General features: G+C 39.8%; 1 protein-coding gene across 1 annotated transcript; it reads right to left on the reverse strand.

Annotated features, from left to right (window-relative positions):
• Positions 1-895: 895 nt before the first annotated feature.
• On the reverse strand, positions 896-5,485 carry ifnphi3 (interferon phi 3). Its single transcript, XM_085785351.1, has 5 exons — positions 5,354-5,485; positions 3,910-3,999; positions 3,046-3,201; positions 1,442-1,516; positions 896-1,003 (listed from the first exon to the last, which is right to left on the reverse strand). Exons 1-5 carry the CDS (start codon positions 5,483-5,485, stop codon positions 896-898), a joined length of 561 nt encoding a protein of 186 aa, XP_085641477.1.
• Positions 5,486-17,110: the final 11,625 nt, after the last annotated feature.

Below are 17,110 nucleotides of genomic sequence, written 5' to 3' on the forward strand. Positions count from 1 at the left end.
AAAATCTGATAAAAACATAAATTGCATCTGGACAGCATGGGAATGCTGGTGATGTGTTTTTAACGATAAGTGTTTTGCTTCTCAAGAGAAAATCTAATTCCACTCTTACATTGACTGCAGTTGTTCCCATGAGAGCAGAATTCAAAATGTTCTAGAAGATTCAGTTTTTCAGATAAAATTCTGGTATTTGCCAAACTTCATCAACCATGACTCCAGAATATTTTTTCAGTTTTTTTTCAGGAAAATTTAAAATGTATTTAGCGGGAAGCAGGATGTATTTTGTAGGCTCAATTTTTGATTAATCAAAGATCCGAGAAACAAGTTTTGTGGAGGACGGTCTGGAGATGCTCTGTAGCAAGTTTGGTGACAATTGAGCAAAAATTGTGGGAGGAGATACATTTTAAAAGTTTTACAGTTATTGAAAAAAACAGAGTGATGGACTTCATAATTTGTAATGAGTTGAAGTGGACAAAAGTTTCAGCAGTATTGAGGCGACATTTTGGTGAAAGTTTCAAAACTGTAGCATCTACCGTTGGTTTGGTAGGAAGTTTCATAGTTTTAAAACAGGGCAGTCTCCCCTTCCTCAGCTGTGTGTGTGTAGTGTTGAAATGAAGTTCACATTGTCATTTTTAGTGAAGTTTTTTTAATGATTCAAGTAAAAAATAAATAAATAAATATAAAAATACAAAAATTAGTTTCTTTGTATAAATAACTCAATAAATAGATCAATAAATACATTATAAATAAATAGATAAATAAGTACTGATAGTCAATTAGCCTTTATAAATAAGTCCCTCGTGGGCGGAGCCTCAGTCCCTCGTGGGTGGAGTCTCTGTTCCTCAGGGGCGGAGCCTCAGTCCCTGTGGGCGGAGCCTCAGTCCCTGTGGGCGGAGCCTCAGTGTTTGGCTCTGCGGGTGAAGCAGCTCTTGTGTTGGTGCAGCGCGGTCTCTAGGACCCGAAGGACGTCTCTCCTCAGAGCCATCCAACCACAGGCAGCGCTGTCCTGTGACACAGAGAGCTCTGATTGGTCACGACTGGCAAACTCATCACAGTATTGATTCTTTACATTTATAAAGTTGTTTTTAGTGTCTATTCTGCGTCAGTCGGCTTCTTTTACTCGGCTGAAAACATTGATTTTGGCCTACTGGTCTGTTGATTTACATGCTGTTATATTCCGCTACGTAGCCAAGACGACGTGTGAAGTGTCCATCGTTGCACACTCGACTCTGAGAGAAACCATCCAGGTGTTTTAACACACCGAGACACACTTACACACTCAGAACAGTCTGTGTAAGTATGGAAGAATTCAAATTGAGACACAGCAAAGGATTTGCTCAGTCTGGACTCTGATTGGTTTATCTAAGTGTCTGTCAAACACAGATTTGATTCTTTACATTTATAAATGTGTTTTTAGTGTCTGTTGTGTTGTTGTGTTGTTTACCTGCTGCTCCACAACAGACGTCACGTTGCTGAAGTAGGACGACAGCTCATCTGACACACCTGGAGCCTCTGACAGCTGCAAACAGAGGGGGGGGGTTAGTAACCATGGCAACACAGGGAGGGGTTCTGGTTCTGTTTTTTTAGATTAGATTAGATTAGATTAGATAAACTTTATTGTCCCCAAAAGGGGAAATTTGTCTTGGGCAAAAGTGCACTGTGTAGCAACAAGACAATAAGACATAAGCAGCAATAAGCGATAAGCAGTGACAGACATACAAGCAGTACAACGATAGACATACAAGCAATAGACATAAGTACAACGACAGACATACAAACAATAGACATAAGTACAACGACAGACATACAAACAATAGACATGCGTACAACGACAGACATACAGGCAATAGACATGCGTACAACGACAGACATGCAGGCCTAGACGTACAGACAAAGCAGCATTGCACAGCATCAAAACCACAGCAGTCGGCATTATCAGTTCTAAAAGAGAGGTGTAAAGTAAGCTCTTAAAGGGATAACGAGGAGTTTTGTTAAAGTGAAGTGTTTTCTCACTACATTTATGAGCCTCCTCTTCGCGCACCGTGAAATTCTTTGACCGGGTCAAGACAGACTCATGTTTTCATTCATCAAGAATTAAAGTCAGAGGTTGAAAGACGATCACATACCGTCGTAGTTCCCACCATAAACGGAGATTCATACGGCGGCGTTATTCTCATGACTCGCCACGAAACCGAAAGTAAAGAAACGCTGGTCGGCTCGCCCAGCATTTCCACCACCACTAATAATAACAAAATAACCATAGAGACAAAACCATAGATTTATCTAAAATGGACCATTAACAAGTGGTAACGGAGATTCATCCACATTAAAGCAGAAGTCAGGTGAATGTTTGTGTTAATCTAAGTCTTAAATAGTTGTATCTTCCGACAGCAATCACTTCTATAGAGTGTTTGGTCTGAAACACGGGTCTGTCAGTCCCCCTGCTCTGCTCTGAGCCCAGGAGAAAACTTTCCTTGTATCCTACAGTTTTTATCCAATGAGGGGAGAGAACGGCATGCAGGGCTGTGTGTGCAGCCAAGGGACGCGCCTGAATGTGGTGACATAGGGACGAGGACTGTTATGGTGCGTTCAGGGCAACTCGTAACTGGTGTTTTTCCGACCGTGAAGTCATACCAGTTCGATCTGGTACGAGTTCACGGGTCAGAAGTTACGAGTGGCCGTTATAGTGACTTTCACAGGTAAAACAGGTCGGAGAAACACGAGTGGGTTGCCTGGAACGCTACAAAGTCGTAAGTCGTGACTTGAAGCTGTAATTTACGGTTTCAAAAGCCTGCCTGGAACGCAGCATTAGCCAAAACCACCGGATCGCTTACTTCTGCTTTAATATGAGACTTTTTTATAACCAAATAGAAACTCCTCGTTGTCCCTTTAAGCGTCTGCCCGACGGTAACAACTCGTACTCTGAGAACAGAATGTGGTTCTGGTTCTGGTTCTGGTTCTGGTTTTGGTTTTGGTTCTGGTTCTGGTTCTGGTTCTGGTTCTGGTTTTGGTTTTGGTTCTGGTTCTGGTTCTGGTTCTGGTACTCACACAGCTCCCGTTCTCCAGCAGCCGGTTCTGCAGGTTGCGGAAGTCGCTGAGTTTATTCTGGTTCCAGCCGAGTCCGTCCTGGCCCTCGGGGACGTCCAGGAACAGATCCTGGCTCTCATTCAGAGTCTCGTAGACGACCCACAATGCACGGCGGCACTGCAACATAAAGATTGTTTATTGTTTATTGTATTCTTTGGATCCCCGTTAGTCTAGCTACATAAAGTTGGAGACTATTCTTCCAAACACTTATTCCAACAATACAGTGTTTATACAAAGAATTACATCAAATCATTCATCCTCAATATATTAACCTGATTATAGAAATGCATATTAAGTAGCACAATGTAAATGAGTTAACATGATCTAGAGGAATAATATAGATTTTTACATGATGAAAATACTTACATGATTATAGAAGAGTATACAGTAAACAGTTTTTTATTTTATGGACTGTACTAATTATCTGGAATACATATTTTACTATGACTGTTTTTTATAACCTATTATTATTATTATTATTATTATTATTATTATTTTGATTAGTATTATATAAATAGAAGGGGGTAGGACTAGAAAAGTTTTTAACTTCTTCTTACCCCTTTTGAACATGACAGGCACCTTCTTTAGAGATGATGATTATTAATATACATTTATTCATTGTTTTTATTTTTGTTATTTCGTTTGTTTTGTTTTTATTATGACATGTTCAATAAAGAATCTAAATCTGAATCTAGAAGAGTAAACATGAGATAACCTAAAGCATAAATGTTCAACGTAGGTGTATTAACAACATGCTTGAATTCAACTTAACAAGATCGAGCTCTGTGATTGGCTCAGAGCGTGAGGTGAGATCAAGACACCTACCTGAGGGTGATGGGCGGTCGATGCAGGGAAGACGTCAGGAAAGGAGATGTTGGCGTTGTACTGCATGCAGTGGACGGGAAACGGCTCCCCCTACAGGACAGAACGGGACAGTGGTCAGCTACAACTACGCTGCGTTTGAGACAACTGGGAACTTGAAAAAGTGCAGTCGAACGCCACCTCAACTCGGAAAATCGGTAACACTTTACAATAAGGGTCGCTTAATTAACGTTAGTTAGTACATTATTAAGCATTAATTAACTGTTTACAGATATATTAACAATCATTATTATGTATTACTTTTATTTATGAACTGTATATACTTTTATATGAGTGTGTATGTGTATATGTGTACATATATATGTATGCATATATATAGGTGATAGTTTGTATATGTGTATATGTATATAGGTATATTTTATATTTTATTTTATTCTTTTATATTATTGCTACATCTGTCTACATTAGCTAAGTACTTTCTTTCAGAATGTTTGGAGCAGCTGACAGATGAATTTCCTTCGGGATTAATAAAGTATCTATCTATCGATCTATCTATCTATCTATCTATCTATCTATCTATCTATCTATCTATCTATCTATCTATCTATCTATCTATCTATCTATCTATCTATCTGTCTGTCTGTCTGTCTGTCTGTCTGTCTGTCTGTCTGTCTGTCTGTCTGTCTGTCTGTCTATCTTACTCAGGATTAGGAAACACATTAATTAATGTAGTCTATTAGTAAGCAGTTAATGTTTACTACTCAAAGTTAGTTAATAAATTAAAAGTTGAATGATGTCATTATGTATGCATTACTCAGCATATTAATGCTTAATAATGTACTAACTAACGTTAATTAAGGGACCCAAACCCCGCCTTCATGGAGAATCAGTTTTCTGACGTCACTCAGAACCACACAGCCAACGGTTCAACATCAATTAAAATGCATTTAAATGATAAAATACATTGGAACGTTCTTTTTAAAAGTTGTTTTCATATCTCTCTCTCCAACGCTTCCAAGTCAGAATTCGGAGTTTTCAACTGGGAAAGATCTGAGTTCCCACTCGTCTCGAACGCAGCATTACAGCCAGTGGTGGACAGTAACGGAGTAAATTTACTTGAGGGTCTTTTTCAGGTCTTTGTCTAAAATCCTATTGGACACAAGCTGTGTTTGTCTGTGAAGGAAACCCTAACCCCTAAAAGCAGCACATCAGTGCAGCTGCTTTCAAAGAGTTCATTCTCACTAACAAGAGTTAAAAGCTCCTTGTATTCATTTACAAACTATTAGAGTCATTCATTGATGTGAAGAATAAGACATTTACTCTGACTCTGACTTTGACTTACAGTACATTTAAAAGCATGTACTTTTGGATACTTAAGTACTTTTTTACTCTTACTTGAGGCTATGCTAGGCTAGGCTATGCTAAGCTAGGCTAGTTGAGGTCTTACCAGGTCTCTGAGCAGCTGGTGAGTGGACAGGACGAGGTCCTCTAGCAGCCGGCAGGTCGGCTTGGCAACCACCATCAGCTGGAGGCTGCAGAGCTGCAGGACGACGAGGAGGAGGACCGAGGTGGATGTCATGGTTCTGGTGGTTCTGGTTCTGGTGGTTCTGATGGTCCTGGTTCTGGTTCTGGTGGTTCTGATGGTTCTGGTTCTGATGGTCCTGGTGGTTCTGATGGTTCTGATGGTCCTGATGGTTCTGATGGTCCAGAAACAGATCTCAGGTTTAGAGTCAATTGAAGTTTTAAAGTAAGGTTTCCAAACTAAGGTCTGACCGTCACCTGTAGTGGTTCTGGTTCTGGTCCTGGTTCAGTCTGAGGAGGTCTTGGTCTCGGATGCTTCAGGTGCTGAATGAGCCGGCAGCTCCAGGTGAGTTCAGGTAACCTGGAGGAGAGAGAGCAGCAGTCAGCCAATCAGAGAGTCAGAGGGAGTCAGCCAATCAGAGAGTCAGAGGGAGTCGGCCAATCAGAGAGTCAGAGGGAGTCGACCAATCAGAGAGTCGGAGGGAGTCGACCTGCATGAGTCATCAGACTACAGAGAATTAGATCCAGACCACAGCCGAGACCTGGATCGGGACCAGGACCGGCTGAGTCATGCAGCTTCACTCAGCTGCAGAAGATGAATGAATGTGTCTCTTTGTCGATTTCTGCAGCTGCTGAACCGGGTCCTGAGGGTCTAGACCCAGAACTGGGTCCTGAGGGTCTAGACCCAGCACCGGGTCCTGAGGGTCAACGTCTAGACCCAGCACCGGGTCCTGAGGGTCAACGTCTAGACCCAGCACCGGGTCCTGAGGGTCAACATCTAGACCCAGAACCCGGTCCTGAGGGTCAACGTCTAGACCCAGAACCCGGTCCTGAGGGTCAACGTCTAGACCCAGCACCGGGTCCTGAGGGTCAACATCTAGACCCAGAACCGGGTCCTGAGGGTCTAGACCCAGCACCGGGTCCTGAGGGTCAACGTCTAGACCCAGCACCGGGTCCTGAGGGTCAACGTCTAGACCCAGCACCGGGTCCTGAGGGTCAACGTCTAGACCCAGCACCGGGTCCTGAGGGTCAACGTCTAGACCCAGCACCGGGTCCTGAGGGTCTAGACCCAGCACCGGGTCCTGAGGGTCAACGTCTAGACCCAGAACCGGGTCCTGAGGGTCAACGTCTAGACCCAGCACCGGGTCCTGAGGGTCAACGTCTAGACCCAGCACCGGGTCCTGAGGGTCAACGTCTAGACCCAGCACCGGGTCCTGAGGGTCTAGACCCAGAACCGGGTCCTGAGGGTCAACGTCTAGACCCAGAACCGGGTCCTGAGGGTCAACGTCTAGACCCAGCACCGGGTCCTGAGGGTCAACGTCTAGACCCAGAACCGGGTCCTGAGGGTCAATGTCTAGACCCAGCACCGGGTCCTGAGGGTCAACGTCTAGACCCAGAACCGGGTCCTGAGGGTCAACGTCTAGACCCAGCACCGGGTCCTGAGGGTCAACGTCTAGACCCAGAACCGGGTCCTGAGAGTCAACGTCTAGACCCAGAACCGGGTCCTGAGGGTCATCGTCTAGACCCAGCACCGGGTCCTGAGGGTCAACGTCTAGACCCAGCACCGGGTCCTGAGGGTCAACGTCTAGACCCAGCACCGGGTCCTGAGAGTCCAGGTCTGGGTCTGGTCCTGCAGGTGGATTCTGACCTGAGCGTTGTCGTGGCGTCGTTGTCGTGGCGTCGGAGCTTCTGGCTTGGAGCCAACGAGGCGCTGGTATTTATGAACGAGGACCGCGCGTCGTGTGACTCATCACGGTTCGATTCCCATCATCAAGTTTCCACGGTGACGAGCGTCAGAGACGAGACGACAGTTTCATTTCATATGTTCAGATTATCGGGGAAGGAGTTTCCACTCAGCCGGTGGGTCGGGGGTTATTATTATTATTATTATTATTGTTATTATTGTTATTATTATGGTCTGGGTGGGGTTAGTTTCCACTGAGGCTCTGGAAACTTCAGCTCCAGTCAACGCCGACGCCATGACGACGCCGCTGCTGCTGCTGCTGCTGCTGCTGCTGCTGCGACGGAGCGAAAGCGAGAGCTGAGTCAGAGACCGGACCGGGTTCAGGTCTCTGAGTCTCTGAGCTGAAATGAAACTTATCTATTAGGTCTAGTATCTATCAGTTTCCACGACGATGCCACTCTGACCTGCTGCTGACATCACTACCACCACATTGAGCGATGACGATGAGGAAGATCTGAGACGTTTCCACTGGAAGATGCTCGAGTGTGTCGTCATCGTCCTCTTCGTCATCGTCATCGTCATCGGCGAGGGATTTGGTTCATGTTCATGTTCATGTGTGTGTTTGTTTGCATTAATATCTGTCATGTCAGTTCATGTTTCTGTAAATAAACATCAACAGTTTGTAAACATGCAGTTTTATATGTTTGTTTGTTGTTATAATAAACTGATATTAAACATGCTGAACGTCTTGTTGTGTAACATCTTAACCCGTATGAAACATCCTGATACACACACATGTTTAATATCTGAACATAAAGATGTCAACTTGTTATTGTTCATATGGGACGGGAGTGTGAAACTAGCATTAGCTATAATCTCTGTCTGCAGAACATCAGTCACAGTGACTTGTTTGGAACGAGTGGAAGTGTCACTATGTTAACCTGCATTGTCCCGATCAAATAAACTGAATTAAATTAAATATATAAAGGTGCAATTGGGTCACTTCAACAAGGACTAAACCCAAAAGAAACAACTGGAGCACTTGATATAATGCAGAGGTTTAATAAAGGTGCACACACAGCACCGATTTACCGGCTGAAGCACAAGAGCACCCCTCCTTTTGTAAATTACAGTAAATATATGATGACATTACATTTTATATTTCTGCAGGTTGGTGGAACTTGAACCTGCGATCAGTTTGACTCTTTCAACTAAAACCTTTGGCTTCTATTTGTTTTATATCAGAAGGTAAAGAAGAAGTCAACAACACAAACTCACAGTCTGCAGAAGGTCCTGGAAGTGCTGGAGGTTTTCTGAAGGTCCTGGAAGTGCAAAAGGTCCTGGAAGTGCTGAAGGTCCTGTAAGTCCTGGTCTTGGTTGATCTGGTTGCTGGTCTAGGTTGATCTGGTTGCTGGTCTTGGTTCTGATGAGCCTTTAAATAACCCAGATTCTGACAGGAAGTGTAAATGATGCTGTGAAAGCAGAAAAATTCTACGAAATCTTGTGAATTCCCCCCTCACCCCCCTACCCTGGGTGAACCTGAAACTGAACCAGACATGAGATGATAATAATAATAATACATTTTATTTATAAGCGCTTTTCCAGAAGCTCAAAGACACTTTTCATACAATAAATTCAGTTAAGAACACAAGACATAAAATTTGAATGAATGAATGAATGAATGAACTGATCAATAACAGACTCACTTTAAACACTTTCATGTTGTTGAGTTTATTGCTTTTATTGGTTTTATTCTGTGTCTTAATGAAGCTGGTTGTATCTGTCTGTTGGAAACACTTTGCTGGTTTTTAAATGTGCTCTATAAATAAAAATGGATTGGATCAATAATCAATAAATGATCATATTATGGACATGTGGGGTGAAGCCGATGTTGCTGTGACAACACATTAATGTAATATGTGACTCAGTGGAAACTACAAACACACTGAACGTCCACAAACTTCTGACCACAAACAGTTTCTTTCTTGTGCGAGTGAATCAGTCGAACGCAGGAAACGGTTCAACCTCAAACCTCAACTCACTCGTTTACAGCGAAGAGAGAGAGAGAGGCGCAGCGGAGAAAAGAAAGAGAAGGAAGGAGAGAGAAGAGAAGAGAGCGAGGCGGACGACAGGAAGTTCACATTCACTTCACATTTAGAGAGAAAAGGAACGAGAAAAGGGAGTGAAGCCTGAAAACAAGAAGGAAACTGACGGAGGAGAGAAGAATTTCCACTGCGCTGATGACGATGATGATGATGAAGAAGAAAAGAAGGAGAAAATGATGATGAAGATGATCATGATGATGCTGCAGAAAAAGAAAATAGAAGAGAAGATGATGATGACGATGATGAAAGAGAAAAAGAAAAAGGAGGAGATGATGATGATGATGATTTTCTGCATGTTCTTCTTCTTCCTAGGAAATCTAACTTCTACTCAGACCAACTGAACCTGTCACCAAAACGTCGCCTCACTACTTTAGAAACTTTACAACATTTAAACTCATTACAAATGATAAAGTCCATCACTTTTCTTTTTTCTATAAAAACTGTAAAACTTATTACCCTTCCTCTGGTGTCCGGGTCTCCACGGACTGTTTTCAGGTTTTAAATGCATAGTACAAGTACCACATAAATGTGTTTACAGCATCAAGGCTTCTGGACTTTGTCAGGAACCTCAATTTAAACAAAATAAAACAAACAAACAAACATTTCCACAAAATTCTAAAATGCTCTGGTTAAAATTACAACATTTGTGGTGTTCGGGTCAATTTTGACCTGGTTATAACGATTAGAACAATAATGAGAGTTCAAACTGAAATCATAAGAGCAAAACCAACTTTTTCATGGATAAGAAGTCTAACAATGTAACCAAGAGATGAGAAACACATGGGATGATAAATAATAGTTTTAGTGTGTTTCACAGCTGATTTAAGACTCTGGTCAGAACCGACTCTATCACCATAGATGGAGCAGAAAGCTACACAAGGAAGGTTCAGTTGAAGACAAGGGGTAGACTGACAAAAAAGGCCCAGGGACCCACACCAAAAAACATTAAAACCAACATTTTCATGGATAAGGAAGCCTGACAATGTAACCAAGAGAAGAAAAACAAATTGGATGAAAAAAAAAAAGTTTTTTGTGTATTTTACAGCTGATTTAAAACAGCATAGATGGCAGCAGAAAGCCAACACAAGACGAAGGTTAAATCTCCTCTCACAATTTCTGCTCAATTGACACCCAACCTGCTGTAGAGCATCTTCAGACTGTCCAACACAAACCGTCCACACAGATGTTTGATTCATCGAAAACTGAACACAAACACTTCTACAGTCTACTCTTTACTCAACTAGACTTTTTTTTTTAGAGTTTATTTACAGAAACTTCACTTCTCAACATTTCTTTACCTTCACTCATAATGTAGCTACATTCTGACCGCACTAGACACAGTAATAATCTTACTCTCTCTATATACACACCTACAGGTGGATCAGTGGTGTCCGGGAAGTCTCTCGTCCACTATCCAAGGCCCCCTTCTGCTTCCATGGGCCGCTGGCTGGGGGTTCGGGGCGCCCCTGCTGCCCTGATGGATACCACACTGGCCCCAGGCCCCTGATGGGCTGTCAACAGTGTCCACAGTCACACAGGCACACCCACCCTGCACCTTCTTTCATCCACTAGATCTACTGTATCGTAATCTACTGTAACATCTATCTTCCCCCACTCCTCACTTCCTTTTTTTCTCTCACAGTCCTTCCAAAAAATGCATTAAGCTCTGGATATGGTTTCCACCCTTGTGGTGGTAATCCACTCAGACAATGCAGACAAAAAAAAAAAATAATAATAATAATCTTACTCTATATTAACCCTTTACCATCAGGTTAATATGACTTATAGAGGTCCTATGTTGTGGACTGGACTACCTCCTTCACTAAGATCCAAATCTTCCTGTTCACTCTTTAAAAAGCTGCTAAAAATACATCTCAACTTCTCTTGAATTTCCCGCTCTCTCCATGTCCCACATCCTTACTCTGTCTTTTTAGGATTTCAATCTATTTTTGTACCTTACTCTATTGTCTCTATTTGATACTGGTCACTTTGTTCTCTGTCTCCTCATTTTTGCAAAATTTTGCTCATTTTGCTCATATAACGTTGATTATGCATGCACTTTATCTCCTTTTTTTCTCTATTAAAATTTAAAACCCTAACCCTATATATATATATATATATAGTGCAGCACCTGCCCAATACAAAGGGCTGCAGTGATAGTTGACTTTGTGTAACTTTCTCCCATCTCCCCACTGCATCTCTGGAGCTCAGCCACAGTGATCTTTGGGTTCTTCTTTACCTCTCTCACCACGATTGCTCAGTTTGGCTGGACGGCCAGGTCTAGGAAGAGTTCTGGTCGTCCCAAACTTCTTCCATTTAAGGATTCTGGAGGCCACTGTGCTCTTAGGAACCTTGAGTGCTGCAGAAATTCTTTTGTAACCTCCAATGAAGGAGTAGAACCATCTCAAGGAGGATCAGAAGAAATGGACAGCATGCCAGTTAAATATGAGTGTCACAGCAAAGGGTTACTTATGACCCTGTGATATTTCAGTTTTTCTTTTTTAATACATTTGCAAAAATTTCTACATTTCTGTTTTTTTCTGTCAAGATGGGGTGCTGAGTGTACATTAATGAGAAATAAAATGAACTTTTTTGATTTTAGCAAATGACTGCAATGAAACAAAGAGTGAAAAATTTAAAGGGGTCTGAATACTTTCCGTACCCACTGTATATATATATAACCCTATATAAAAGGTATAAAACCCTAACCCTATATATATATATATATATATATATAAAAGGTATAAAACCCTAACCCTATATATATATATAACCCTATATAAAAGGTATAAAACCCTAACCCTAAATATAAAACTCTATATAAAAGGTTGGAGGCAGTAAAACCTCAGAACCTACAAAATAAAAGCTCAACACTCATCACATTCATGTTGACAGGTTTAACTTTATTTTGAAGGATCACTGGCTCTGACGTCACAGTTTTCACTTTCAGGTCTCACATTCACTTTCTGGTTGTTATGGAAACATGATGATGATGATGACATCACTGATAAGTTATTGATACAAAATCATTGAATCATATTATGGTCTGTTAAATGATTATTGACTAGATTATAATGGACTTCCTGTTTCCATGGTGGTTGTTTTTTAAACTTTATTAACAATTATATACATAACAATACTGTTGAGCCAGGGGAAGAAAAAAATATAAAAGTATAAATATACAAAGAGTATAGAAGTATCATGTATAAAAAATGAATCGATGTAAAGAAAATCATATTAATTAAATAAAAAAATGTCCAAAATAAAGTTTGTTTTTAAAGCCTTTGGCGTTTCTAGTCCACTGATGTCGGTGCTGTATCGATAGAGTTCCTGCTGTCAGTCCAGTTCTTTTTGTGGAGATGAAATTCACCTAAAAATAAAACAAGTTGTACAAAAAAAATTAAATTGTTTTCCATTTGGTTGTTTTCAAAGTAAAGAAAAATGTCCTTTCCCTGCAGATGTACTGAATGTCCAGTTTTCTTCTCAATAACATTTTGTACATTCAACCAAAACGTTTGACAATATAAACAGTGAAGAAATAAATGTGCAATAGATTCATCAGAAATCACAAGAGTAGCTACTCAATATCAAGTTTCAATCTTTCTAATGTTTTTTCTTTTGCTGGATATATTTTGTGTGTAAAGATACTTCCTTGATCTTATTGTTTAGACAAAAATTATTACTGATCAACCACTTTTTTTTTCTATTCCACATCGCTATAAAGAGATTTTCCCCCCCAAAAAAATTAACAGAAAGAATAGTTACATTTACCAAAAGATTTCTAATATTGTTTATAGGAGCTGTCACATAAAGATCAGTTATATATCTATATATCTTATAGGAGCTGTCATATAAAGATCAGTTATATATCTATATATCTTATAGATCAGTTATATATCTATATATCTTATAGATCAGTTATATATCTTATAGGAGATGTCACATAACGATCAGTTATATATCTATATATCTTATAGATCAGTTATCTATATATCTTATAGATCAGTTATATATCTATATATCTTATAGGAGATGTCACATAAAGATCAGTTATATATCTATATATCTTATAGATCAGTTATATATCTATATATCTTATAGATCAGTTATATATCTATATATCTTATAGATCAGTTATATATCTATATATCTTATAGGAGATGTCACATAAAGATCAGTTATATATCTATATATCTTATAGATCAGTTATATATCTATATATCTTATAGATCAGTTATATATCTATATATCTTATAGATCAGTTATATATCTATATATCTTATAGATCAGTTATATATCTATATATCTTATAGGAGCTGTCACATAAAGATCAGTTATATATCTATATATCTTATAGATCAGTTATCTATATATCTTATAGATCAGTTATATATCTATATATCTTATAGGAGATGTCACATAAAGATCAGTTATATATCTATATATCTTATAGATCAGTTATATATCTATATATCTTATAGATCAGTTATATATCTATATATCTTATAGATCAGTTATATATCTATATATCTTATAGATCAGTTATATATCTATATATCTTATAGGAGCTGTCACATAAAGATCAGTTATATATCTATATATCTTATAGATCAGTTATCTATATATCTTATAGATCAGTTATATATCTATATATCTTATAGGAGATGTCACATAAAGATCAGTTATATATCTATATATCTTATAGATCAGTTATATATCTATATATCTTATAGATCAGTTATATATCTATATATCTTATAGATCAGTTATATATCTATATATCTTATAGATCAGTTATATATCTATATATCTTAAAGGAGATGTCATATAAAGATCAGTTATATATCTATATATCTTATAGATCAGTTATATATCTATATATCTTATAGATCAGTTATATATCTATATATCTTATAGATCAGTTATATATCTATATATCTTATAGATCAGTTATATATCTATATATCTTAAAGGAGATGTCATATAAAGATCAGTTATATATCTATATATCTTATAGATCAGTTATATATCTATATATCTTATAGATCAGTTATATATCTATATATCTTATAGATCAGTTATATATCTATATATCTTATAGATCAGTTATATATCTATATATCTTATAGGAGATGTCATATAAAGATCAGTTTAGAGCCAAAAAGAAGCGGCTATACATTAAAGATGACGTCATAACTGCTGCACCACATTTAGAATAATAAAGACATTCTTCATGAAGTAACAACTGACGTCATGATGGAGATCAGGTGACCTCAGGTGACCTCAGGTGACCTCAGGTGACCCCTCACGATAAAGGTCCCTCCCCTACAAATATTTTATCACAAATAAAATCAAAGAAGTATCTTAAACTCATCCATCGTATCTATCCCTCCAATGTATGTATGCAAAGATATAAAGAAGACATTAATGAACTCTGCTCATTCTGTAAACAGGCTGCAGAAGATTTTCCATGCAGTCCTCTTGGAAAAATCTAACTACTTTTATTCGTCAACATTTCGACAAAAACGTTGCTTTGGACTATCAACATGTATCGTTTGGTTTCTTCCCAGTTAAACCAATATTATATAATTAATTTATATTATTTTTAGCCAAAGCTCATATTCACAACCGCAAATTTACAAATCAAATACTTTGCACTCACCGTTTCAAAAACAAAATCAAACAATACATCGACCTAATGAGTCAGTCTGGAAATAAGAAAGCCATAAAGACCATAATACTATTCTCTCTGTTTCCATGGTTCTGAACAGACCTGTGTTTGTCTAATAACATAAAATGTACTTCTCCTTCTTCATGATACTATGTAACTCAACCTGTTGACTTTATTCACTTTTTATTTTTAACCCCCTCATCCCTCATTTCACAATGTAGCTACGTCCCAACTAACAACTCTTCAATAAAATAATTAAAAAAAGGTGACCCCTCACGAGGACAGGAAGCCCCTCGCCTGGAGGGGGCGGGGCCAGACTGGCATTACACCGGAGAAGAAGAGAGGTAAATACAAGCAGAGGGGGCGCGTGGGCGGCCAGCGGCCAGCGGCGCGCGGACACGGTGAGTCTGATACGTCATCACTCTGTTGTTTCTCCTTTCCTCTCTGTTTCCGGTCGTCTCGCGAGGTGAATGATGGTGGACTCCTCTTGTCGCGGCTCGCGCCAAACGCGGAGGTATCGCTACCCGCTACCATTCATCCATCCATCCCAGTCAGGACGGTAACAGGTCTGTAGAGCTGAGCGGCGCAGCGCAGCGGCTCAGAGCAGCTGAGAGGAACCAGCAGCAGCAGCTTGGAGCTGCAGGTTTAACACTAACACACCTTTAACTACAGACTGCAGCCCTGCTCCCTCTCAGCTGTTTTACTGCTCCTCCTTCACTGTTTCTCAACCTTGGGGTCGGGACCCCATGTGGGGTCGCCTGGAATTCAAATGGGGTCGCCATAATCTAGTCTAGTCTAGTAATTGAAAAAAAGAATTACTGATAAAAATATATTTTTTAACTGATTATTATTCTTTTTTAAATAATGATTAAAAACACCACACACAATCTTAAACAACTGTATTCTATACTTTCACTTTCTCGAATATAAATTGAGTTCAAATAAATAAAAAATATCTGAGCTGGCGGTTGGATCGTGGGGTCACCAGATATTTGTGATGTCAAAATGGGGTCACGAGCCAAAAAAGGTTGGGAACCACTAACAGACCTTTTACTACAGACTACAGACTACAGCCCTGCTCCCTCTCAGGTGTTTTACTACAGACTACAGACTACAGACTACAGACTACAGACTACAGACTACAGACTACAGCCCTGCTCCCTCTCAGGTGTTTTACTACAGACTACAGACTGCAGCCCTGTTCCTTCTCAGGTGTTTTACTGCTCCTCCTCTAACACACCTTTAACTACAGACTACAGACTGCAGCCCTGCTCCCTCTCAGGTGTTTTACTGCTCCTCCTCTAACACACCTTTAACTACAGACTGCAGCCCTGCTCCCTCTCAGGTGTTTAACTACAGACTACAGACTACAGACTACAGACTACAGCTCTGTTCCCAGAAGACAAAAAAAGTTGCACTCAAACACCCCGACTAGTTTACTGTTTATTTCTCCCTCATGTGGCTTTGAACTGTGAAATGTAGCTATGACCTGAACCGTGGTCTGTAGTGCAACTATGATTTAAGTTTTTGCTTGAATTATTATTACTGTTCATATCAAGATGCTTCAGTGCCAAGAGTTGATGACACCAACTTGATGTTAGTTAGTTTTTTCATATTGTTCTTATGTAAACTCTATTTTGCCAAAACAATATAGTATTTTGTTATCATTAACTGTAACTGGAGCAGCCTAGGTGATGTTGTAGAAATAATCAGTTATTAATCATTATAGTAACAGCCAGTAGTGTTGATATGTGGAGTTGTAGAGGAGAGGCCAGAGCAGCAGCATGTGGACGTTCTGTCTCAGTCGCTCCAGCAGCTCATCAGGGAGTTGGATTTCTGCTCAGGAGTTTTGAAAATTAGAGGGAACATTGGACTACAGACTACAGACTACAGACTACAGACTACAGACTACAGACTACAGACTACCCTCTAACCCTCTGTACATGAACACAGACTACAGACTACAGACTACAGACTACAGACTACAGACTACAGACTACAGACTACAGACTACCCTCTAACCCTCTGTACATGAACACAGACTACAGACTACAGACTACAGACTACAGACTACAGACTACAGACTACCCTCTAACCCTCTGTACATGAACACAGACTACAGACTACAGACTACAGACTACAGACTACAGACTACAGACTACAGACTACAGACTACAGACTACCCTCTAACCCTCTGTACATGAACACAGACTACAGACTACA

This window comes from Trachurus japonicus, chromosome 8, assembly GCF_045865225.1.
Source record: "Trachurus japonicus isolate A0001 chromosome 8, Traja_1.0".
Taxonomy (NCBI): Eukaryota; Metazoa; Chordata; class Actinopteri; order Carangiformes; family Carangidae; genus Trachurus; species Trachurus japonicus.